Source organism: Chelonoidis abingdonii, chromosome 10 (assembly GCF_003597395.2).
Source record: "Chelonoidis abingdonii isolate Lonesome George chromosome 10, CheloAbing_2.0, whole genome shotgun sequence".
NCBI classification, from domain to species: Eukaryota; Metazoa; Chordata; order Testudines; family Testudinidae; genus Chelonoidis; species Chelonoidis abingdonii.
Genome location: NC_133778.1, coordinates 6,048,936 through 6,074,498, shown reverse-complemented (window position 1 = coordinate 6,074,498; position 25,563 = coordinate 6,048,936). Strand labels below are relative to the sequence as shown.

Here is a 25,563-nt window from a genome sequence, read left to right as displayed (position 1 = left end):
CCGTCCACATGAACCCTAATCCGAGTTATCACTATCGAATTTAGCGCTACTCCTCTCGTTTGGGAGGAGTTCCGAAATCGATTTAAGGAGCCGTTTAACTCGATATTAATGACGACGTCGTGTGAACGGATACAGCGTTAAATCGGTATATTGGCCATTAAACCGATTTAAAGTCGCAATGTAGACCTGGCCTGAGCCAGGGCTAGTCCTTGCAGTAAGAGGGGTGAAGAGTACTGAGCTGAGTAGCTCAGCTTCCCATGAGGCACCAGTAACTCTCCAGAGACAGGGTGCTAAATTACTGGAAGCTATGGACCAAATTTTGCTGTGTTTCTCCTTCCCCTGTAACCGTTGTACTCTGTAGTGCAGGAGCCATGACCACATTTGCACTATGCTTTGTTTACATTTCTTTCTGGATACCCTAAGGTGTTTCACAGGACAGCTGAGAGAGTTCCTTTTGTTGTGGTTAATTATTTACACATTAGCAAATATTTGATTCCCATTATTGGGGCAACAGAGGCAGCATTTTGTTTACTATAAGTCAACCAAAAAAAGTGTGTGTCTGTGCGCACATGTGAACTGTACAGGGGCTGTTAAGGGCTAGAAACACCAATCAGAGCAGTGTCACTGATTGTGAACACACTTACATTCTGTACATGCCTGCCCGGGAGAACAGGACTTGCATCATGCTTGATGAAATGTACACGTACATTCTAGCCTAGCTAGAAATGAAGTACCACAGGGTGCTTTCATCAGTGTGTTAGAATGACTGTGACGGGAATATTTTTAGGAGACATGGATCATCTTTTCGCTGTGGTTGGAACTGCTGATGTGTCCTGCTGGATGTTTTCACCACACCACCAGTTAGTTTGAACAGAACATCTGACTATCCCAGACAGGCCTGGCCAGCTGTCTTGGAGCTGCATGTATGTGTAGGTTCCTTATTCCTCTTATTTTTGTCATGTCTGTGGAGTTAGTTAAGGTCAATATAGCTCAATTGCAATGACTTTGAAGGCCCATTTTAAATAATGTAGTTCTTTATGTTGGGGATTCCAATCAGCAAATATAAAGTGCCCCCAGAATGCCTTGAAGCAGATGGTCTGTTTGACCAGAGGGAAGGAGGAGAGTGTAGCGACAATTGCAATACTCTTATGGTTGTAAGAATGGCTCCCTACGGGCTTTGACCTTTCATTAATAACTGCCCCTGACTCTGAAGAGTTACTGTTTTAGGCTGTCCCTCGAGGGTGCACGTTAAATGTTCTCAGGAATGCTGTTGGTCATTCAACACTTACATACAAGGGCGTATTGGCGTGCACAACCCGAAGTTCCCAGGCTAATAGTCCGAAAAAAGAAAAGCAAGCTGGGATAGCTGTTGTTGGCTAGCTTATGGAAATGGGGCCGTGAGCAGGGACAAAGCCAGGCAGCTGACTCACCATTTTGTATTTAGGGAAAAGCTACTTATAGAACATTCTCTGGATTTTCACTTTTCTTAGGGTGTTTAAAGGGCAATGGGCTATTTGTGTAGTCTGAGGTTTTTTTAACAGTTCAGCTGCTCCTGCTGCATGCCTGAGGTTAGAATTTGCTATGGCTTGGGGATTTCCACAGGGGTGGATATGGGATACTGCAGAAAGAGAGCGGTTTGGACTTCTGTCTCCTAGCAGGCTACATAACTTGCCCCATTTCTCCCCTTCCCTGGCTGTTCCATGCAGATGTGAGAAGCTGTGTAAAGTTTGCCCTGTTTTGCTGTATTTTACCACGCTTGGTAACCCAGCCCACTAGTATGGGTTAATTTCTTAATTGCATGATATTTAATTAGGTTCATTGTTTGTTTTCTCTTGATACACAACAGCTTTGTTTTCTTTCTCTAGTTTGCCAAGCAGGGTATCAGGGCTCTTTCCAGCGGGCTCTTTGAACCTGTGGAAGGCATGAGTTCTTGGAACTGGAAACACCACTGTTGGCCATAAGGCCTGACCAGTGGCTCAAAAGATTTAGCTTTCACACTTTCATCCCTCCATCCCTCTGTGTGTCTGAGCATGCTCCCTCCTGGGAGTGGCTCTGTTAGTGTGTCTCGCACTGGGGAGGGGTCTCTCAGAAAGCGAAGGTATACAGAAGGTATATCAACCCAAGGCACCGACAGAGCAGTTTACAAATCAAATTGGGCAGCAGGACACCAGCTGCCCCACACACCCTGCAGCTCTGGGGCTGACCCTGTGCCTCTGAGCAGGACAGGTGCAGGAACAGTTCCCTGGCATGGAATGGTGAGGGATTCTCCTGTGAGTGGCGGAGAGCCAGCAGGAGCAGCTGAGCTGTTACAAATCCAGAGCCAGATCCTGGCTCCTGCCTTGGCCACAGGGTCACGCCAGCAGTGCAAAGGGACCATCCAGCTGGAGTGAACAGCTGGGGATGACTCCAGTGCAGGGATGTGATGAGGGCATGGCCATAGTGCTACCACACTTCCATGCTGCCCAGCCTGGGAGAGCCATGGCAGCCGGAGCAGTTGTGGGTCAGGGAGCCACAAATCCGCCTCCACCTCCACCACATACAGTTGCATCCCAAGGCTCCTATAGCTGCGCAAGCCGGGAGCACTACGTGCTGCGTGCAACGGGCGGGGCTGTCTCTGAAAAGCATGTCCTCGAAGAGACCTGGATAGGTCTGTCATTCCAGTGAGCCGCTAAGCCAGGGAGTGACAGAAGGCGGAGGAGCCGGTGAGCACTCATCACTGCAGGGGTTCCTGCTGAGAAGTGGAGCTGTGCTCTGCCCTGGAATTGCAGCTTCCTTTCTTTTGCCAGCCCCTGGTGATGAGCTCTGGAAAGGGAAGTGTCTGGCATTGGTACAGCATAGCCAGGGGTGTGGCTGGTGAGGCAGCCCTCCTGGAGCCTTCAGTTTTCTTCTTTCGTATGGCTTGGGTACGTAGCAACAACTGCAAATTTACATCTGAGTTTGATAGCTAGCACAGTGCCACAGCAGTGAGTTGGTGAACGTCCAAAAGAACAAAGGGGACACTCAGATATGATGTGCTCCATCGTTTGTGCCTGGTGACCACAGTCGCATGCAGGTGTTCGCCTCATTTTCCATTTAAAGAGGGTTTGTCCACATCTCCCACGAGATGCCCTGATGCCATTCTATCTGCATCCATCTTTCCGACATAAAACCCAGTGGGTCCTTGGCAGGGTCAACAACGAGCTGTTTGTTTTGAGTGGTCGAAATGCTCCATGTGATTCTCCATTGAGTCTCAGCATTGAAGTTGGGTATAAGGGTCTTGATGCGGTTCCATAGAGGGCTGCAGGATTTTAATCTCATTTTTGGCAGGTTCTGCAGGTCATCGTGCAGCAGGATTCTTGCGTTTGCACTGACACGCTTGCACTGAAAGCGAGATGTCTGAGCAGCTCTTCTACTCTGGAGGATGAATGTGCAGTAGAACTGGGAGCCTGTCGACTGGAGTCGATTTATTTGAGCGTCCCTGACACTATATTCATAGCATTATTGAGTTGAGTGTCAAGGAGTTTAGTGTGACTGTTGTGAGACCACACTGGCACACAATATTCGGCTGCAGAATATACCAATGCAATTGTTGCGGTTTATAAGGTCCATGCACTGCCCCAGGATGTTCCAGCATTCAGTAAAGTTCCAGTTCAGACCTACAAGGGTACTGTTCCCTGGGTTTTTAATCCTGCAGCCTGGCGAACCTTTGCACCCCATTGGGGCTCCCACAGGGTGTAACTTACCTGCCAAAGGGTCCCAGAAATCAATAAATGGGAGTGTGAGAGTCGGGGGAACGTGCTTAAGCAGTACCAACTCGTGGTATTCAATCTCTTCCTTAAAGCCCCAGCTCCAGGAGTCAAGTGACTAGGTGAGAACTGATCTCTGCTCTCATTAAAAAAAATAAAATAAGCTTCTAGCCCTTGTGCTGGCAGAGAGGTCTGTAAAGGTGACCAAAGTATGCCCTGAAGGTTCAGAAGCCAGGAGACAAATGCAGAGAACCGAGTGTTTGTGATTTTTATAAAAATTACATGATTTTTAAGTCAACCTCCTGTTTTTTGAGGCCTGACTCATGATTTTTGAAGGATTGGAGTTGCCAGTGGTGCTATACTTTACACCTTCTTACATCCCATGTTAGTTCTCTGCTACAGCAGCTCCCCGTTCTTTTCCCTCTGCATGTATCCATTAACACCAGCTTGCTGCTATGCGACTTCGGCCTCTGCGAAGAGCCCCATGGTGTTTGATGCTCTGCCTCATGCAGCACTGAGCTGCTTTGCCATCTTTGATGCAGTGTGTTGTGATTCCAGGTCACAGAGTTGTTGATGTCAGGAATGGTTCGTCATTTCCTTCTCTTTAAAGCTGTTCCATTTGCGGAGTGCTCAGGCCAAGTCCGGGAAAGGCCCTGCCACCTGGCATCACTGCTCTGGGAATATTTTTGGTTCTTTTCAATAGAGATTTGTGAAAGGTTTTAGGTATATTTAAAGTGGGTTGAAACATTGCCTCCACTCTCCTGGGCTCTCTGTAGGTGCAAATATTTATCTTGATTGTATGATCAATAATTTCCAAAGGTTGATGGTTAGGATCAAAATGTACCGGACTGACTAACGTTCATTCCAGTCCTTGGAAGAGTGCACGGCGAGTGTAACCTCTTCCGTGTGTGTGTTTTAATAGAGAAGAAATATTAACATGTTTTACTGTAAACTGAAAGAGGTGTCTCCTCATCCTGACACCTGAACAGAAGCTGATGGCTTCTATTCAAAGAAACTTTGTTCCTTGGCCTAAAACTGCAATGAGCAGAGAAAGCAGTTCTCTTTCCCTGTGGCTTATAACAGCTTGTCGTCTGGATTGTTTTGTGAATGTTTGGGTGACCCTTTAAAATCTAGTTGTTTGCCAAGAGTGAGGAAGTGACCTCCTTGTTGTGGCTTCACACTTCCTTGTAAAGCAGCAGCTGCCATATTTCTCAACTGTACCTTGTACAGAAGGATGTCATTTCTTTTAGACCCAATGTTATGAGCCTTCTGTTGGTGTCGTTGTTTGCTGTTGTAATTATCAATGATGGAGATGTGGAGCCACAAAGCCGAGGTTGTAGGAAAGGTTGTGGTGGTCATGACAAGACCGCCCCATCCCACATTAATTCAAGCTCCCCCTTCCCATGTGCGAAGTGAGAAGGGCAACTAGAATGAGTAGGGGGATGGAACAGCTTCCATATGAGGAAAGATTTAAAAAATTGGTAGTGTTCTTGGAAAACAGACTAAGGGGGATATGATAGGGATCTATAAAATCATGACTGGTGTGGAGAAAGTGAATAAGGAAGCTGTTATTTATTCCTTCACATAACACAAGAAAACTAGGGATTACCAAGTGAAATTAATAGGCAGCAGGTTGAAAAACTAATAAAAGTAAGTATTTTTTCACACAACACGGAGGCAACCTGTGGAACTCTTTGCCAAGGATGTTGTGAAGGCCAAAAGTATAACTGAGTTCAAAAAAGAATAAGATAAGTTGATGGAAGATGGGTCCATCGATGGCTGTTAGCCAGGATGGGCAGGGGGGTGTCCCTAGCCTGTTTGCCAGAAGCTGGGAATGGGCGACAGGATGGCTCACTTGATGATTAGCTGTTCTGTTCATTCCCTCTGGGGCACCTGGCACTGGCCACCATTGGAAGACAGGAGGGCTAGCTGGACCTTTGGTCTGATGCTGTATGGCCATTCTTATTTCTTGTGGAGTCCCTCCTTTTGGGTTCTGTTCGCACACAATGGAGAGCTCGGAAAACAGGTCTGACATCCGAGGCTGCGTGAGAGCAACGACTGAGCGTGGAAAGGCTGCTGCTTTCAGCTAGGCAGTTGCTCCACTGCTGCTGTCTCATTCCTTTGCTAGGACATGAAAGCCAAATATTGTCTCTACACACAAATATGTCTTAGCTTTGAGTACATGGGAATTTCAAGTTTTTCTTCACACTCAGATTAACTACATTACTTCTTAATATTCCTAAGAACTCAATGCTGCCTGTTTCTGATGCTCCGCGGGTCAAGAGGGATATGTCTGTGTACTGTATAATGCACATCTAAAGAGACTGTCTGATTAAAACAAGTTGTGCTTTAAGAGAGGGAGGAAGAGCGGGCAGTGCTAGTGTGGAGCCGGCCCCAGTCCAGCAGTGAGATCTGTGTGTCGCACGGGCTGCTGAGGATCTGGGCCTTAGAAGGCTGTTAGAGAGTGCATGTCCTTTGAACCGTTTCCATGGTTTCCTAGGCTGTGCACTGAGCTTAAGAAGTCGGTATTCATGTCAGCATCGCTTTGTGTAAGGTTCAGTCTCTGGTTCGTGTTACATGCCAGTGTGATGCTCCAGTGTCTGGGTTCCAGAAGCAACAGAGACATTTCACTAGTTGGCCAGAGGCGTTCAGGGAGCTGGAGTCGAGTCCCCAGACTCGTGAGAGTGTTTTCAAATTGCAAACTTTTTGCAGTCTGGTTTCTGAACCTGTCAGTGGCAAGGTGGGAGTTGCGGCCACAAGGGGCTGTGGGAAGTGGAACATAACTTAGAGCAGCCTCAGAGTTGCTCCAACTTTCACTTGCCACCAGGCAGGTCCCTGCATGGTCTCAGAAAATAGGGAGTGTAAAGGTGGCGGAGACCCCCAATCCTCTGTTCCTGCCCAATGGTCAAAATGGAGTAACTGGGAACCAGCCCCCGAGGGTTTACACTGGCGTAAAGTGTTGTAGGAGTGAGGAGGATCAGGGCCAGTATTTTCCAAAGGGAGAAGGACTGCTGTCACCTTGAGCTCTTACGTGTGTAGGAGAAACTGCTGCATCCCTCAGCACCGTCTAACCGCGTGCTTAACTCTTCCCACTGCTCGTCTTACAGAGCGAAAAGTTGTTTTATTTTTTCTGCTGTTGCTTTAGGGGATTTAAGGGATTGATAATTTATGCTGAGGCAGGGGAGGGAAATGCTGTGTTCCCGAGTGCTCTGCATGGATCCCATAGGCTCAAGGAGACTCTAGTTATTTCAAAGACAATATACCCTCTAGCACAGGTTTTATCAGCCTTCCTACGATACTGTGGGCAGTTTCAGCAACTTGGGGATTTGGAACAGCAGCTGTTCCATTCATGGCACCAGCTCAGGGGCAAAATAATTGCATCACATCCCAAGTTTTCTGGCATTCCTTTCTTGTAATATTCCCATCTGCAGACAGCTATAGGACAATACGCTGTTGTAGTCGGCAGCACTGGGGAATCTCTTGGCCAGCCCTAGAAGTGAACACAGCTCTGTGCAGTCTTTCACATTGAATGCAGCCACCCACGCTGCTGGCAAACTCCTGTCTGCTTTCCTCTTCTTGTCAGCCTCACTGGCACCACCCTGCTCACACAGTCGCTTTCAGCTCTGCCCTGGTTTGCTGGGACAGAATTTGTAAGCTCTGTCTCTGCATTGAAATACCTGCCCGGGTTCGTGGCCAGGGGATCCGGCTGCGGGGCCACCACGTGGTTGTCAGTTCACCAGGGATGATGCCAGGTTTGGCAAAGCTGTCCTCCATCCTGGGAACTTGTGAACTCCTACACACCTCCAACAGATATAGCTCGGAGTCACCTATTGTGAAATACACATGAGCAATCACTCGAAGAAGAGAAGACAGTTACCTGTTCTGTAACTGGTGTTCTTCGAGATGTGTTGCTCATGTCTGTTCCACATCCTGGCCTCCTTCCCCTGTGTCGGAGTTGTCAGGCAAGAAGGAACTGAGGGTGGGGGGAGTGTGCTCTCCTTATACCGCGCCAGGCAGACACCACTCCAGGGGTTGTGGGGGGCACTCCCCCCCTGCAGGTACTGCTGTTATGGGGGGCACTCCCCCCCATGGCACCAGTGCATGTGACAAGCACGCACGCCTATTGTGGAGTAGACATGAGCAACACATCTTGAAGAACACCAGTTACAGAAAAGGTAACTGTCTTTTTTGAGCAATTCTGATAGTAATTTCCACGTGAAAGGCACTGGCTCTTTGTACAGCAGTCAATGCCACAGGAGCTTGACTGGCCCCCTGGGTGGTACTCAAATGTCAGGGTTAACAAGGAGAGTGCTGGTTACTGAACTACTTCTGAACTTTTTGAGAGATGAATCTTGATGGACTGTTTCAGGTAAAGCACTGGTGCTTTAGGATAGTCTAACTTTTAAGTTGACAGCTCTTTGCTGCATGTGCTCAGGGGGCCAGAAGCATGTTCAGAAACTGGAAACAAGGCACAAATGTGTAATGGGGAAAGTGATTAACCACTGGAACAATTTACCATTGGATTGGTGGTGGGTTCTCCATCATTGGACATTTTTAAATCAAGGCTGGATGTTTTCCTAAAAGAGATGCTCTCGTTCCAGGACAGCTATTGGACTTGAAGCAGAAGTTAATTCAGGGACTTGTGGCCTGTGTTATGTTAGAGGTCAGACTTGACTGAATCCAATTTTGGAAAAAAACAATCTTGAGTGATCCCCTTTAAAATAATAGTTTCTTGCTCGCTGAAATACTTCCACTAACTCCTGGAACTAAAACCATGTAATTCTCCCAAATCGACTCGCTGACAAGCTATTTTGAGAGCAAGATAGTGTATCTACAATAGTCACATTTGCCTCAAGTGCACTTCAAAAGCTGCCCCACACCTTGCTCTATGGCCCCTTTGTAAACGGAGAGGAGTGGCCATATGTTAGGAGAGGCAATCCCACACCTTCACAGGATGCTGTGGCCATCACACAGAGTTGCATCTAGCTTTATACTACCGAGATCCATAGATTTGGAAATGTTATCCCCTCCTTGCCTGTTCCCACAAGTATGTGATGCTTCCTGTGCAGGGAGGCACAATCTCAGTTCAGTGCAGGGGCATGAGAGAAAGCAAAGTGCTCCAACTGTAGGTCTACCTGCCTCCCTATGTTTATACCGTAAAGTGAAAGACTCTGAGGGCATGCGCCACCTGTTCTCCCAGAACCACTCCATGGTTCGATCACAGGCACTATACAGAACTGCACACAACAGCTGCTGCGATCAGCTGGCTTCAATTTACATACTTGGAAAGTGTTTTGTCTCTGTTGCGAAGGTTTACAATAAATGTTCCGTGCTTCACACATTTCAGCGGCCAGTGGAAGTAGGTGTTTTCTAGGGAGTTCGGTTATCTGTGTCTTTTATAATAAAAAAGTTGATAGATGCCATCCACATGGCCATTTTTCTGGTGACCATTATTTTAAGTTTGTCAAAAGATCGTTTTTCTTTGAGATTGTATGGGCAGTGGTGGCACTATAGATGCAAATCCAGCATGACTGGCTTGTTTGTGAGGCAATGAGTTAAGATGTGGTTAGCGTTTCTCTCAAACCGCCCGGGGTTTCTCAGTGGTACTTTATTTTTTATGTCAAGCAAATTATTCCTGGGCTCTAAAAGACAGTCAACCCTCCTGCATTGCAGAGCCCCCCACAGTAAGCATGATTCTCTGCAGCCTACCTCGAGGGGTAGAGAGGTGATTGTCAAAGGTGCAGTCCAGGGGAGTCAGGGATCTAGGACCTTAGAAATCTGCCTATCATGGTGGTGATCACATGAGAGCTGCAGCGATACAGCTGTTCCTCCGGTACTTATGGAGCAGTGTACATCACCCTGGTTAGGGACAGGTTTGTTCACAGAGCTCCCTGTGCACTGAGGAGGACATGGAGCAGTGACTTTATCTGCATGTTTGCCTCTTCACTGCCAAGTGTGTGAATTTGCTCCATTCCTCTGGGGATGCTGCGCTCCCGGAATGTCTGTTTTCTTGAACTGATTTCTGTCGTGTGGCTTTCAGTGTTCAGCTTGGGCTGATGGAAAGCGAGGCTCTTTGGGCACGGGCCATATGTGTGTGTACGGTGTGGGGCCCTGATCCCTTCCTGGGATTTTCTGTACGACGGTAATGCTGAGAATTACTGAATGCTTGCACCCTCTCTGACCAGATTCCTTGTTTTGTTAACTTTTTGTTACCTTTAAATATCCTGCAAGACATGTAAAAGCAGCAAAGAGTCCTGTGGCACCTTATATACTAAGAGACGTATTGGAGCATGAGCTGTCGTGGGTGAATACCCACCTCGTCGGATGCAAGACATGTTTGGTGTAATGAGTTTGTCAGGTCTGAAGTGAGAGTTATTTGCAAAGAACTGAGACCCTTTGCCAGTGGGTCTCTGTGTCACAACCTTACAGTGACCAGAGGTGTTACAGGAATATATTGACTTTTTTCTCTCCTGTCTCAAAGCTGTAATTCTTCTCCGAGTGTCTCTGCATATTGCCATTTATGGTACAGCGCCACCTTGTGGTAGCTTGCAGTAAAAACCCTCTTCTAGCCGTGTCCGCTAGAGCAGGGGTTCTCTAACTTCATTGCACCGCAACCCCCTTCTGCCAACAGAAGTTTCTACATGATCACAGGAGGGGGGACCAAAGCCTAAGCCTGCCCAAGCCCCACCACCCTTAGTGTGTGGGCGGGGGGGGAGGCAAAGCCCGAGCTCCACCAGCTAGATGCGCTAGAGCATTCCTCTCTTTCCTCCGCCATCCCCCACCAGCTTCACGATGCACCGAGAGCAAAGCTATAAAGGGGGCAGGAGCACCCTCACTATCTCAGTTCCTTCCAGCCATGTGCTGTGACATATGTGAACCACTCCAGTCTCTTAGGAGTCGGAGTTTTTTTCTGCTTAGAAATAGATAGTGTTAGCTCATTTCCCTATAGTTAATGAATTAGGGTTTCTTCCAGTTCTGGGTTATGAGGGAATCAAAGAAACAGAAGAAGCTGGGATTTAAGTGATGCAGTTCCTGTCTGTCTGCCTTCTCGGCATCTGATGAGCGCATTCAGTGCCTCAAGTGTCTGGGGGAAGGGCAGTCCCCCTCCTGGGTGTTCAATTTGTCAAACTTTTCCTCCCGGAGCACACAAGGATAGGGAGACTGTCTTGCAGCTCCTCCTCCTGTAGGAAGCCCTTGAGGTCAGACCTTCTGAACCCGGACAGGACTCGGATCCTAGGTCTAAGAGCCCCTGTGGCTACCACAGCTCCAAGTGACTGAAGGGGGGTTCCAAGAAGCTGTGACCCTTGTTGGGTCAAACTCGTTTCCTGCATCTCCCTGAGTCAAATCCCTGAGGCTGTAAGTGTCCAAACTGAGAGCCACGTGGTTGGGAAGAGAGGTTGAGAGAGAATTCAGCCATCCATACCAGAGCCGTATCTCATTGCTGCCAACAATCTGAGGCTAACAGAATCCCTGGCCTGTTCCAATTTCCACTTCCAGATCCAGGAAGATGGAATTGCTCAGTGCATCAGAATTGGGGCCGTCAGTGCTTTCAGTTCTGCCAGTCACAGCACTGAAGGAAAAGTAGCATAGAGACAAAATGGCCACTGACAGCAGTGCTGCTTCCAGTGCATCCGCTGTCTGACAGTGATTCCGAAGTGAAGATCCAGTCCGTCTTCCATAGCAAGTGATATGGGTTTGTGGCTAACATCGGATCTGATGTTGTCATCCATGGATCCGCTGTCTGTTCCTGGGTCTGTTCTGCCTACGTTCCGGAGAGATCTGTCACCATGACAGCCTGGGTTCACTTGCTGACTCCAGTTACTTCATTGGTGTTCCAGTGGGAAACACAGGGTTTCCAAAAGGATACGTATTTCCGTGGAACCAAGGTCGTCATCTTCATCCCCTGTTTGGAGGAGGAGGCCATAAGATGCTGGTGTCTTCCCCCAAAGCACCCTATGATTGTTCTGCCTAGGACTCTTACAGGGTTTCTGCAGAGAGCTGGATTTCCGTTCTTCTCTGCAGGTCGTATTATTACTGCTAGTCCACAGGAATACAAGAAGGGAGCTAGAGGAAGGATACAGAGAGCTAGCTGTGGCTCACTTTGTACCACCCTATGGTCCACCTTCTGCAGGCACATCCCCAGCCCCTAGTTGCTGGGGATACTGGCAGTCTGGGGGCCTGTGGCCTTACTGGGGACCACCTCAGGAGTTTAAGTACCCTTTGAGTGGATGGAGAGGTAATATTTTGCCTGCTAATTATCTAGTGGTCCAAAGATCCTTGGATCTGACTCCTCCAGGTCTGTCGGCGTTACCGACAGTGATGCCTGGATGTCCAAGGAGGTAGCTCCTCTGCTTGATCAGGAGCATCTGGAAATGGATTATGAGACCAGTTTACTACTGGATGAATATATCAGGGTGGCTTTGGCCTTCTCTACTCCCGAGGATGCTATGCAGTTCCATAATTTGGTGGATCTTACAGTGTCCCATGTTCAAATCTTCCTGCAGTGCCTGTGAAAGAGACTTCTCACCCAATGTTTGATATCATTGGGGCTGCTTCAAGGAGTAGACTATCTCTATCCATTTTGGAAGGCTTGCTTCAGCCAGCTAAATCCGTGTGGACTGTGCCTGCTTCTTGACAGCCTGTATTTAAGAACGCAGACAAGTTGTATCACATGCCCTCCGGCGTTTTCCGACTTTCCCACCCACGCTCTCCCTAACTCACTGATGGTGGCTGCTGCCAGTAACAGGGCTAGATCTGAACTATCACATTCATCTCCAGCTGATAAAGAGGGGGAAAGTGGGGAGAAAGATGTTCTCTTTGTTCCTGGGCATTAGAGTGGCGAATTATTAGGTGGTCATGGCCCTTTGCTGATGTCATCTGTGGGAAAAGATGACTTTATTTTTACAGGACTTGCTGAATGACAGAAGAAGGGTGGCGAATGCCATCTTAACAGAGGGCCAGAAGCTAGCCAAACATACACTTAGAGCCTTGTTTTAGTGCTTTGGGCTCTTCTTCCAGCTCACTGGCATCTGCTGTGACCGTCAGGAGCCCGCAAGGCTGTTCCTCCTCTCTAGCTGTGGGCACTAGAACTAAGCAGAGCACCCTCTTTTTGAAGAAGAGGGTCTTCTCAGCGAAAAGGCAGACAAACTGATGGGATAACTGAAGGGCGTGGGATTGACAGCTCGCTCTCTGGGTTCCCTCTGCTAGAAGGAGACCCTCCACTGTCTCTTTCCAATTCAAGAGATGTCCTGTCTCCTTCATGATCAGTCATGGATTGATTCACAACACTCGATCTAAAGAACAAGTGTTTTCATATTTCAGTTTGCCAAAATAATTGCAAATACCTTCAGTTTCAGATGACTGGTCACCACTTCCAGTACAGGGTGCTCCATTTGGTCTTTTCAGGATGCCCAAAGTTTTCACAAAAGGTTTCTCTGTGGTAATGGCTCATCTGAGAAATCAGGGTATTTTTGTTTACCTCTATTTCGATGACTGGCTCCTGAAGACCACCTGTTATCAGCTTCACAACCAATATCTTTTCAGATCTCTGGCTTTTTCTCAACTATCGAAAGTTGATCCTCTCCCCTTCACAAAGGATCCCCTGTATATGCACCATGCTAGACTCCATGGAAGGCAGAGTGTCTCTGCTAGAGGACAGATTTATCAAGATGAGCCAGCACCTGTTATAGATCTAGCAATGTAAAATTCATTGCATATCTCATAAGTCTTATGACAGCCACTACTTGCATGGTCCAATTTGTGCATCTAAGTACGAGCCCTTTGCAACACTGGATAGCTCAGGTCTACAGGCCAAGTTAGGACACCCTTCAGTTGTTGATCACCATGCCTTAGAATCTCCTAGTCTATCCAGACTGGTGGTCAATCAGAATGATTGTGCTGGAGGTGTACAGTTCAATCCTCCAGGTCCATCAAACGCGTTTTCAAACGCGTTGTTAAAGATTTGGAGAGAGCATCTGAATCATTTGACAGTTTGAGGGCACTGGTCCTCTCAGGAGAGATCCCTCCATCTGGGTAGTGCAGGTGGTGATGGACATCACGTCAGCTAGTGGAGGGATTGGGGGCACTATGCACTCTTGTGTGCAGAAGTGATGTCTGTCGGATTAGTGTATTTGTCATGACATTTGTCCTCTGGCCCTGCATCTGGCAGGGGAACCAGCTCAACAGAGACAGCTCTCAGATGCATCAATGGTCCCTAAAGAATCAGTTGGTCCAAACTGTATTTTCCAGCTGGGGTCGACCAGTACTGGACCTGTTCAGACCAAGGGTCAACAGAAAGTATCACCTCTTCTGCTCCAGATCCCTTCCTTACCTTGAGAGAAGGGCTTGATGTACACATTTTCCCCCTTGCCATTAATTCAGAGGTGGTAAGGGAGATACAACAGGACAATACACGGATGATACTCATTGCCCTGGATTGGCATGTTAGCAGTGATTTACTGTTCTTCTTCAACTTCTGGTGGAGTTTTAATGAGTCCTCTCCTGTCCCAGCAGGATCTTTCATCTAAGCCCACAAGCTTACCTGAGGGCATGGGCGATCAGATTCTGTCTCTGCCTGCTCTTGAGCAATCATGTTCTTCGTCTGTGCGAGACATACTAATTAACGTGTGAAAACAGTTGACTAGAAACTGTTACCATCTAAAGTAGTCCAAACATCAGACTTGAATAAAGGAGTGACCTGTTTCTCCTGTCTCTGCTCCTGTTCCTTGTGTTCTGGAGTACCAATGTACTTAAGCTGGATAACCCCTGATAGTTTATCATTAAAGGTTTATTTGGCAGCCATCTTTGCATATCACTCTCTAGTTGATGGTAGATGGCTGTTTGGTCATTGTTCAGTTATGAAAGGGTTATTCAATGTGTATTGCTCTGTGAGAGAGCCTGTTTGTCCTTGGGATCTCAGTTTCGTATTGGCCATGCTGGTGTATTCACCCTTTGAATCTTTGACTGTTTTCTTTCTATCATTTATCTATCAAGATAGCTTTCATTATGGCCATCACATCAGCCAGGAGAGTGAGTGAACTGAATGCCCGTGTGGCTGACTCACCTTGTGCTTCTTTTCATAAGGACAGGGTAATTCTCAGTCCTGATCACAGCGTTTTAACATTAGATGGTGTCTGATTTGCTCATAGAATCATAGATTATTAGGGTTGGAAGGGACCTCAGGAGATCATCAATCAGACCATTCATTTGCTGGATTTTTTCCCCTATGCTGCACTTTAAATAAGGGGGAATTGTTCTACATATTTTGGATGATAGAAGGGCTCTTGCCTAGTACCTGGACAGAAGTAAGAGGTTTTCATAAGTCACCTAGATTATTTGTGTCATGCCAAGAACCACGTGAGATATCTGGGTTCTTCCCAGACTATTTCTCAGTGGATTAAACAATATTTTGCTGAATGCTACACACTAGCAGAAGTGTCTCTACCTGCTGCGATTTGACTACATTCCACTAGATCTGTGGCTGCTTCCTTTGCCTGCCTGAGGCTGGTGCCAGTTGCAGAAAGCTGCAAAGCTGAAACTGGACTTGGGTGCATACTTTCACCAAGTACTATGCTCTGGACTTAGCTTGCGGGGTGACCACCATATTCAACAAGGCGGTGCTTCAATTTATGTTCAACCAGGACTCTGGGCCTGCCTCCAGGGTAGTTTTCAGCACTCCTTATCAGTCTGTCCCATCAGTGAGAATATGCCAAGCCCTCGAAGAAGAAGTGAACCCTGCCTATAACTGGAGTTATTGGCGATGACTCTGCATAGTCACACTCCCCACCTGCCTTCCCCTCTGTCAGAGTCCTTGTTATCTTTGTGGGGGAAGGAACTGCAGTGGTGAGGGCGCTCTGCCCCTTAATTGCCTCGCCCTCAGTGCATCGTGATGCTGAGGGGAGGGATGTGGGGGGCACAGGAGCATTAGAGCTGACCCTGCTAGATGCGGCTTTTACTATACCCCTGAGTGGGAATATGCAGAGTCAGCTCAGAGGACACTGGTTAAAAGTTATTTGGCTTTGTATTGTGGTAGCTTCAAGTGGCCCCAGTCAAGGATCAAGACACACACACACACCCCTCCGGCTGTGCTAGGTGGCGTACACATAACGAAAAGACAAGACATTCCCTGCCCTGGAGAGCCTACAGTCTCTACATAGACGGCTTTGGCAAGTGATGATCTACAGCATTCTTTAGCGCAGCTGTTCCTCAGAGGTCCCTTGTGACCCCAGTCTCAGCTGCCACATAAACCCTTGCTCAGCCATTCAGGCCAGGCTAGACTTTGCTCCTGTTGTGGGGAGTAGGTCCTGCAGGAAGGGGCTGAAAGTTGGAGACGCTTTGTGTCACAGAGCCAGCACCACGGTTGCTCTCGCCTTAGGAACTCGGAGGGGTGGTGAGGGTCTGCCAGGGGAGTAGCAGGGATGCGGAGCCAAGCACTGTGTAGAGGGCTGGTACTAGCTGTGGTAACAGCTGTATAGGTGCCCTATGGGCTTCGCTTAAGGATCACAGTTTCACCTTAGGTTCCCTCCTCTCCCCTGCCACAAAAACAGTCTCAGTTCTTATAGATCTGAATGGGACAAAGAAAAACACCTGAAACCACACAACCCCCAAGGCTGTTCTCCTGGAAGGGTGAGTACTCAGTGCATTAATTCCTCGCTCTTGCAGATCCTGCAGTGCACATTATATGGCTGTGAGGGACACTGTCTCACCCACCGTTTGAGCGAGCGCGGGCTACCAGGATCCCAATGTTCTCATTCTCTGCCTTCAGTGGAGCAACCAAGTTATTTTTCATTGAATATTCTCAAAATATCCCTAAAGGCTGAATGTATCATGCTTACTAAGGGCTGAAGCCTGCACACTTTCTGCAACGGACCCAGCTCATTGAATTTCATCTGAAGTCGGGGATCAGCCAGTGCTCAGTCATTGTGCCATGGGGTCTTTACAGCCCCTGGCCAGTGAGTCAGGGCACATTTCTGACTGTATCTTGCCCTGTTGTACATTTGCACCACTGCCACTTCTAGCTTCAGCTTTCTGTTTAATCTGGCTGCACAGGTTTTTGTGAATTTGGCAGGTGCTGGAGTGATCAAAGGAGGAAGTTGTGTGTTCAGAACAAAACAAGGAGCAGCTATAATTGCAGGGTAATGGGATTGATTTGTTGCTCTTGGTAAACTGGGAGTTAAATGGCAGTGCAGTGTAACATACTTGCTCCAAGTTGGCACCAGCTAACAGTTGACATATGCTAGGAAAAATCTCGCACCCAATGTGTGGGCGCTGGGGAGAGGATGCACAGGGTTACCAAAACAACAGGAATTTACTGCTGCTGACTTGCACAGAGCCAGATGTTCAGCTGGGGCTGGTAGGAGAGACCCTTCTGGCTAGAAAATCCCAACATGCCTTGAGAAGAATAAAAGGGCTTGTCTTCTTGTAATTAGCTCATCTGGAAGCTTTCAGACGCCAGGCATGGAGTGTCAATCCAGGAGACTTTCCCATGCGGCGGGGGAAGGGAGTCTGTGAGGTTGGATGGCACTGCTGGTAGGGCTGGAGCAGGACTTTTATTTCTGTTCTCACAGGCAGTGCTCCCCATAGAGGGGGCTACAGACTTGCTGTTGGTACCCCAGGGGGCGGACACACCCACTCGTTAAATAGGCCCAGGCCCCTCCAGCACGCCTATCACTATGGACCTGTGGTGTGGCATGCCTACGGGGCTTAAAGGAAATGCACATGGTGGCAACCGGATGTCACCCCATTGTCTGCAAAGTGTTAGGCTTGTACATGTGGATATTTCCTCAAGTCTCTGGGGATCTTGTGCTCTCTTAGCAGTCTTATGTCCTCTCCCTTCCTTCCAAATCTTTGCTTCCTCCCACAGCCTCCTACTTTCTAACGAAGACTTTGAGTTGTCTGCCTTTGATGGATCAGTGTGGTGCTCTGTCAATTCATACCGCTTCCTTTGCTGCCCGACTCCCATGGCTAGGATGCCTTCAAGTCTCAACCTGACGTGGCATTCTCTTGTATGTGTAGAATTTGGTTTTGCAATATTTTGCAAAAGCAAAATATTTGTAAAACCTACATCTTGCTGTTGACCCCATCATTGGAAATGCTGGCCTGTGTTTCAGGGAGCAGATCCAGACTTTCCTCTCGGTCCATACCACCAAATCCCCTTATCTCATGGCTTGACAACCGAAACCTCATCCCCTGCGAGCCCATTCAGAGTACTACCACTGCCGCTCAGGCAATTGTCCTTGCCCATCACTCTGCCTGCATCTGAGTCCTTCCACTGACTTCCTCTCCTACCCTGTGCTGAGGAGCTTGTCCCTACCTGAAAGCATCTGACCTATCCACTCCATTGCCAACCAGTCCTGTGCTCCGCCAGTGGTTGCAAGATGCGGAAGCCAGAAGGGGCCATAATGGTCAGACTGACCTCTTCTCTGGCATGGGGCCTAGAATTCCACAGCCAAGCCCAGTTGCTGGGAGTGGGCTAGAACAGCTTTCTTTAAAATACCTCCTTTGGGATCCACCAGCATGTCCTGAGCAGGGTGAGCATGCACTGCCCCCATGGTAGCTCTCTGACCTGGGTGCAGACAATGTAAGCTATTCTTATCCTGGCCGGGTGTGCAGTGTTTTCACTGACTTGACTTGAAAAGCGATTTTAGCTAAGCCAGTGCATGCTGTGGATGCCAGGCCTATGGGAATTATGTTGCCCTGGGATGCAGCTCTGCACTTTCCCAAGCACACTGGTCTGTACCTGGAGTTCTCTGTGGCGCAGTTAGATTCCCAGCCCTGGGGTTCAGGTTTTTCTGTAACCTTTTTGGCTGACTGGCTAAGAGTTCTCAGAACTGCGTAAGTTCCTGGTGGCTGAGCTGTGAGAACAGAAGGGGAAGGAAGTGTTGCTAAGTTCACATTCGCAGGAAGAAGTTTGCAGCATGACCCCTCAGCAGAGCCGCGAGAGACTTACTGCAGGGAATCCCAGCGCACTTGCAGGAGGAATTCAATTTTCCATCCAAGAACAAATAACTGAAACTCCATTGAACCAGGTGCTAGCGTCAACTGGCCCCCAGAGCGCAGCTGCTGCCAGAAAGCAACAGATGCTGCTTTACATGAGCATTCATAATTTGCAATGTTCTCCATTAGGAGCTGGGGCACGTGGGAGCGTGGCCTTGGGAATGGAATCACGACTGAGGATCTGGACTAGTGCTGGTCTGTCTCTGTGATTTGTAAGCAGCATGTTCGCATGCTGAGGGCACTAGCAGTGCTGTACACGTGCTTCATCTGACGAGAGCACCGGGCACCAAAGGATGCTGTCAAAAGCCACGTTCTTCAGTGCCCAGGGGGCAGCAGCAGCGTAATGCAAGCTAGCATAGCTGGGGGAGGGGAGGGAAAGGGCCAAGCAGAGCTTAGAGCAATGTCTGCCCCATCCTCTGTTATTTGCTAAGCAATTAACCTGTAGCATGTTGTGTTTTCCTTTTAACTGCATTTGAGTTGTAACTTAGTGAGTGTGAAAGTTGGCGCCATAGCAGGACTCAGGGCTTTCAAATGCAGCGGGGCAACACCCTGAGTCCTTTTCATACTGGAGTGCCCCCAGCCCCTCCTAAATACGCTCCCACAGCACCGCACCGTGGGCTTTGATGGCAAAGCCTTTAGTCCAGAGACGAAGCTTACCTGAGTGGCCAGGCTCAGACAGATACTTTTGTGCAATAGTTCAGACTTAATTTGTTCTGTTGGCTAGCAGAGTTATCCCAGGAGAACGCCTTTTTCTGAGAGCCCTCACCATTTCCTTACTGCTGCTTACACTCGATAGAGACTCCCCCACCTACGTCACATGCTGCATAGAAACGACGACCCTAATTCTGGCTGTAACATGGGTCTGAACCTGATTTAGCTCTGGCCAGCTCCCTCTAGAACCCAAGTACCTCTGCAATCTGTAAGCTGCAACTAGCAGAGTGTAGCAAGGCTCCCAGGGCCATGTGGGGTGCAGGTCAGTGCTAATGGCTGAGACTGCTGGCCTGGGGCTTGCTTGGCATGGTGCATCTCTAACTGGGCAGAGTGGGAGAGATACATTCCGTCTCTCTCCATATGGCACTCGTACGTACCCTCCTCTCTGACCCGCGTGTGCCACGTCTAGTGCCAGTCAGACATGATACGGGTTGAACAGGCATCCAGGTGTCATAAACAGAGAGCTAAGGGTTAATGTTTCTTTCACCTGTAAAGGGTTAACAAACAGTGACCTGCAACACCTGACCAGAGGACCAATCAGGAGACAAGATACTTTCAAATCTGGGTGGAGGGAAGTCTTTGTTTGTGTGTTCTTTTCTTTGTCTGTGTTCTCTCTGGGATCTGAGAGTGACCGGACATACTACAGGCTCTAATTTTCTATTCAAGTAGTAAGTGCAAGTAGAAAGGCGGTTTAGTCTTTTTAATTGGTTTTCTTTATTTGCAAATGTGTATCCGGCTGGTTGAGTTTTAACGTGTATTTGGCTGGAAGTATTTTAAATTGTATTTCTGCTGGAGGAAGCTTTTTCTCCAGTTTCTATAAGCTGAAAGACCCTGTAATATTCCATCTTGAATTTACAGTGATTATCTTTATTCTCCTTTCTTTTGTTAAACGTTTTTTCTCTTCAAGACCTGATTAATTTTTTCCCCTTGTTAAGGCAAAGGAACTGAGTCTGTGCTCACCAGGGAATTGGTGGGGAGAAGGGAGAAGGAGTAGTGGGGGAGGAAAGGTGAATTTCCTCTGTGTTTTAGATTCATGGAGCTTGAATCTGTCTACCTCTCCTAGTGTATCCAGGGCGGGAAGAATCTGGGAGGGAGAGAAGAAGGGGAGAAAAAACCTGATTTCTTTGTGTTGTGATTCAAGGAGATTGAATCACAGTGATCTTCAGGGTAACCCAGGGAGGGAAAGTCTGGGGAGCAACGGTAAGGAAAGGGTTACTTCTTGTGTCACGATCCAGGGATCTGGGTCTTGGGGTCCCAGGGAAGGTTTTGGGGAAACCAGATTTATCAGGCACTCCAAGTCCTGAGTGGTGGAGCTTTATCAGATCTAAGCTGGTAATTAAGCTTAGAGGAATTCATGCTGGTACCCCATTTTTTTGGACTCTAAGGTTCAGATTGGGGCTAGATACCATGACACAGGCATTTAAACACACATGCAGGCGGTTGCCTTCTTGGGGAAAAGTAGTGCATGAGCTCCAGACAGTGAATGGATCCGTCTCCAGGTTCCCTGTGATGACCCAGTTGCCAGCTGGGGCTGTGGGGAGCTGGAATCTTCACAGGCGGGAAACCAATGGCCCTTAAGGTACAGCAGGAAGCAGCTTGGGCCCATGTGAGACGAGGAGAGCAGGGAATGAGAATTCTGATGCTTCCATTAAAACCAGCCCTGCGCACAGCAGCTGGATGTATTCACACAGCAGTCAGCAGGTGTGATCGCAGCACAGGCAGACATGAGCTACCCTTAACCTCACTAGCTCTGCTAACAATAGCCGTGCAGGTGCGGCAGGAGCACGAGCCTGCCTCTCGAACACAATGCTGCCCAGGACCCGGGTGTGCATTTGAGAGGCTGCCCTCTGCCGCAGGCTGTAGTTGTTACTCGCGCAAGGTCAGCTCAGGTACGTCTGCGTGTGCTGCCGTCACACCTCCTGACCCAGGGCAGACATGGCTGTGGGGGAGCTGCTGCACGACTCTGGGCTGCCGCGGGGCTGCGTTACGTTAGACCGGTGGAGCTGTACGTTCCCACAGCAGATCAGTCCCAGCACGGGCAGTATGGTTATTTTCTATTGAACAAGCCTGTCTGGTCTTGTCACTCACAGGTGCGAACTCTCTCCGGCTGAATTTAAGCCCTTGATATCACTCCCAATGAACCCTGGGAGGGCTGCCGAGTGCCAGCGGCCTTTACCCCGTACCTGTGCTTTGCTTTGCCCTGTCGGAAGCCACCCCAGAGCCAAGTTCAGAGCTAATTTGTTTTGGGCCTGTCCAACGTGATGCGCTCTTGAGACACAGAGGGAGTTCTCCCGTAAACCCCTGAAGGAAGCAGCATGTGTTTGCTCTCCTTGGGGGAATCTGACAGGGAACAGAGAAACCTATCACATGACCCTTACTTCCCTCCCTGGGTCCCACGATGTAGGGGACTGCGGAAGACTGTGTCACGGCCTAGCTAGGGTGTCTCCGCTTTCTCGGCGGCCTTGTGAAAAGCCCCTGCTTGCCAAGTGGCCAGTCATTGTAGGACATGGCATGCCAGTTATAACTTGCTTCTAACTGGTTAAAACCAGTTTGTATGGCCTTAGGCCAAAGGGCGGACATAGCCTGTGGGAAGTCTCTTTTTGCATATGTATGAGCTGCTTTGCATAGTATTAGCATGATACTATAATTGCCGCAGGGCATTGAACCTGCCTTTGGACTCCGACCCAGGCCGAGCTGAGCTTCGGTGCTGGGTTCCCCGCCTAAGTGACAGCAAAGCCCGGAGTCCCCGTTGCGGATGTGTCACTTTATCTTCATTAAAGCCAGATAACTCACTGTGTGTGTGGGCCTCGTCCTTGCATAGCACTCAGGCACGTAACACACGCACACACTCCCCTCTGCTGATTAAAACCCTGGGCTGCTGGAGAAAGGCAGTGTTTCCGGGGTCGTGGTGGCAGGCCAGGCATGGATGGCAGCAGGTGTTTTCTTGGACTCCACGCTATCTTCTTGTGTGATTTATATGAACTGTAACCATTGGTTGCTATAAGGGAATAATTAGTAATATTTATGCATGTGCCAGCTGGCGCGCCAAGCCTCAAACTGCAGAGAAAGGAGACATGTTTGTCATTTGTATGAATTCCATCTCTACGTGCTGCCTGCTTCCTTTCCCCCTTGGCTGTACTGTGGCATTTCCACTGGAAACAGTTCCCACTGCCCCAGGTGGGAACTAAACACTACAAGCAGAGAAAGGAAATGGGAAAGACGGGTGGGGACAGTTGTTATTGGACTCTCTGGGCCACGTTTGGCAAGTGTAGCTGAAGAATAAGCTTCTGTTGTTTGTCACAAGCCATGAGCACGTTCCTGTATGAATCCAAGCACAGCACCCCTAAGGCTGTCATGCTCTGACTGCTCACTGCTGGTGCGTCCTCCCGGCCCTGCTTGCACGAGGATTGCAGCTTCTCTCTCCTGGGCTCAGTGCGTTAGTTGCTCTCTAGCCCACTCCATCTCCTCTGAGGTCAGGAGAGACACCGGACAGCTGGTGACTCTAATGTAACACACCTCACATCCAGCTCCCATTATCTGAAGATACCAGCCTCCTTCAGTAATGTGGGACAGCACAAGGGGGCGATCCCAAATAAAGCCTTTGATTAAAAACCTTGGCTGAACCACACCAGCACTGCCTGTCTGTACCAACGGGGGTGTGAGCCCCTCGCACCTCACTTCTAACATACTGTACTTTCTTTTGTTGTGGGAACAAAAAGTTTACCCAGTTAACTTAGGCCCTGATTCAGCAGAGCACACTTCATGTGCAGTGTATGAATGGGGCTCTCAAAATGTAACATGCTCCTTTGCCTGCAAAGCTCCTAATAATTGTGGCTCTGTATAACCGCTGTTAATGGTCTGCTGTGGTAGGGTCTGCTTGTCTCAGATCCTAGGCACAGAAACACAAAATGTATCTCCCTTGTTTGCTTCAATAACACGCTTGCTCCTGATGTGATTGGCTTCTTGTTTCTGTTCCAGAGGTGGTATTTCCCACCTCAGTGAAGACGTGTAGGAGAGTTTCCTCTGTGGTGGACATAAAGGAATGTGATCAGAAAGAGGGTCTTATAAACCTCGTTTGCCTCACTGATTGTCTTCATCTTTGGGAGAGAAGTCTCAGTGATTCTGCCAATCTAGCTAGCCCCATGGCTGCCTCATTGTCAGGTGCCTAACATACACAGTCCAGTGCCCCCAGTTCAGATCAGATTTATCCAGCCCCTAACACCAGTGCACCAGAGTAAAATCTTACCCATGAAAGAGATTGTTTAAAAAGTCCAGGCTAACCAGCTACAGAACCAACCAGGGTTAATTCAGTTTATGCCAGAAACAAATGAGCAGAGATGGGAGTGTGAACCAGTCACTGTGTTACACCTTCAGAAGAACAACAGCACTTTTAAAATACTCACCCAGAGTCCTGGCCAGTCAGCTAATAAGATGCCGTTCATCTCAGTGACTCCCAACCCTGACGCACGGGAGCAGTGCAGACTGCAGTGAGGAAGGGAAGCCTAGGGACCAGTATTACTCCTGGTGTGATCGGTTAGCACTGTAGCCATTATGCTCTGCTCCAATCATCCTAAATGCCTGCAGCATGTGGGCTGACATGGGCCCTACCCGGGCAGCAGCACATGCGTGGTTCATTCTGTGTATCTGCACAGAGCCCTGTTGGCGTCAGCATACAAGGTGATCTCTTGCAGGTGGCATTTGTGGGCCTGTGGTTCCGGTGCACTGAGCATTGACATCTTCCCCTCCGAGGCTCTGAAGGGGCGTGTCCCGCTGTTGCATTGAACCGTGATGTGCTTGTTTTTGATGTCTCCTTTTTCTTCTCTTTCAGAACATTTCAGCACAGAAGTCAGTCTTTTGCAGCTGATTGGAGATCCCCCATCGGAGCAAATAACCCAAGTCAATGGCCCCGACAACACTCACGCCTATGTCTTTGGATCAGATGCCAACACCGGTCAAGTGGCCCGGTACCACCTGCCTAGCCCCTTTTATAGAGACTTCTCACTCCTTTTCCATGTTCAGCCCACCACCAACAAGGCCGGCGTGCTCTTTGCCATCACAGATGCCTCGCAGACGGTCATCTATGTCGGAGTGAAGCTCTCTGCTGTGCAGGACAGGAAGCAACAGATCATCTTCTACTACACGGAGCCGGGCTCCGAGAGCTCATATGCAGCTGCAACATTCTCCGTGCCTTCCCTAGTGAACGAGTGGACTCGCTTTGCCATCAGTGTGGAGGATGATGAGGTGGTTCTGTACCTGAACTGTGAGGAGTTTCACCGGGTTCGCTTTGAGCGCTCTCCCGATGAGATGGAACTGGAGGATGGGTCTGGGCTCTTTGTGGCTCAGGCTGGAGGGGCTGATCCAGATAAATACCAGGTAAGTCCCCCACAGCCCAAAATCACAGGTTCCAATGAAATCAGGAGCATAAAATGGATAGGGAGAGCAGGTGTGTGTGTGTGAGAGAAAGAGAGAGATGTAACTTCGTTGTTTGTTTATTCCTTTTTTAACAAGACTACAGCAAAATAGCTGAAGGTGAAACCTTGAAACTTGGCCTAGATGTGGTCCTCATTGGTGGGGCTTTGCCTGGATTTGGGGGTCAAAAGGGTTTTATATTTAACAGAGGCTATGGCAACGTCCTAGTGAACACTTATGGGAGAGCATGTATCTGCATTTCTCAGACATCGTTTGCAGTGGGAAAGTTTGCATATCATTTCCAAGAATGGGAGCGATAGCATGTGGAATGGAATGCAAGTGGAATTCAGTGGCGCTGCTCGATTCCCGCTGCACCTAGCACTGTTCTATTACCCTTTTCAAGTCCCTGACACAGTAAGTGCATGCTCTCTCGTGAAGAGCCGTTTGAATCTGCGCTCTTCTAAAAATACTTCTCCTTTGCCGCCTGTTGGCTTGGCTGAGAAAATATTGTGTGATAGCTGGAAAATGTTAATGGCACCAAAGTCTATCTTTGTTATCAGATATTTGACTATTTGCCAAGATAGTTGCAAATACAGAGACAAGCAAAGAGAGCAGGTGATTAGTGGAGACATGTTTTTAAAACTGATTGCATTTTAACAGGGTCATGCAATGTTGTAAGTGAAACTCTTTTAAACCTACGTGGAAATATTACCCTGAGAACAGA

The 25,563-nt window shown here is 48.5% G+C and overlaps 1 protein-coding gene across 1 annotated transcript in view; it reads left to right on the top strand.

Moving 5' to 3' along the window:
* Positions 1–25,563, top strand: part of COL18A1 (collagen type XVIII alpha 1 chain) — a 112,601-nt gene that overhangs the window by 6,956 nt on the left and 80,082 nt on the right. Inside the window, exon 2 of the mRNA XM_075069885.1 lies at positions 24,259–24,803. Coding sequence (XP_074925986.1) covers positions 24,259–24,803 — 545 coding nt within the window. The remainder of the gene's footprint in view (positions 1–24,258; positions 24,804–25,563) is intronic.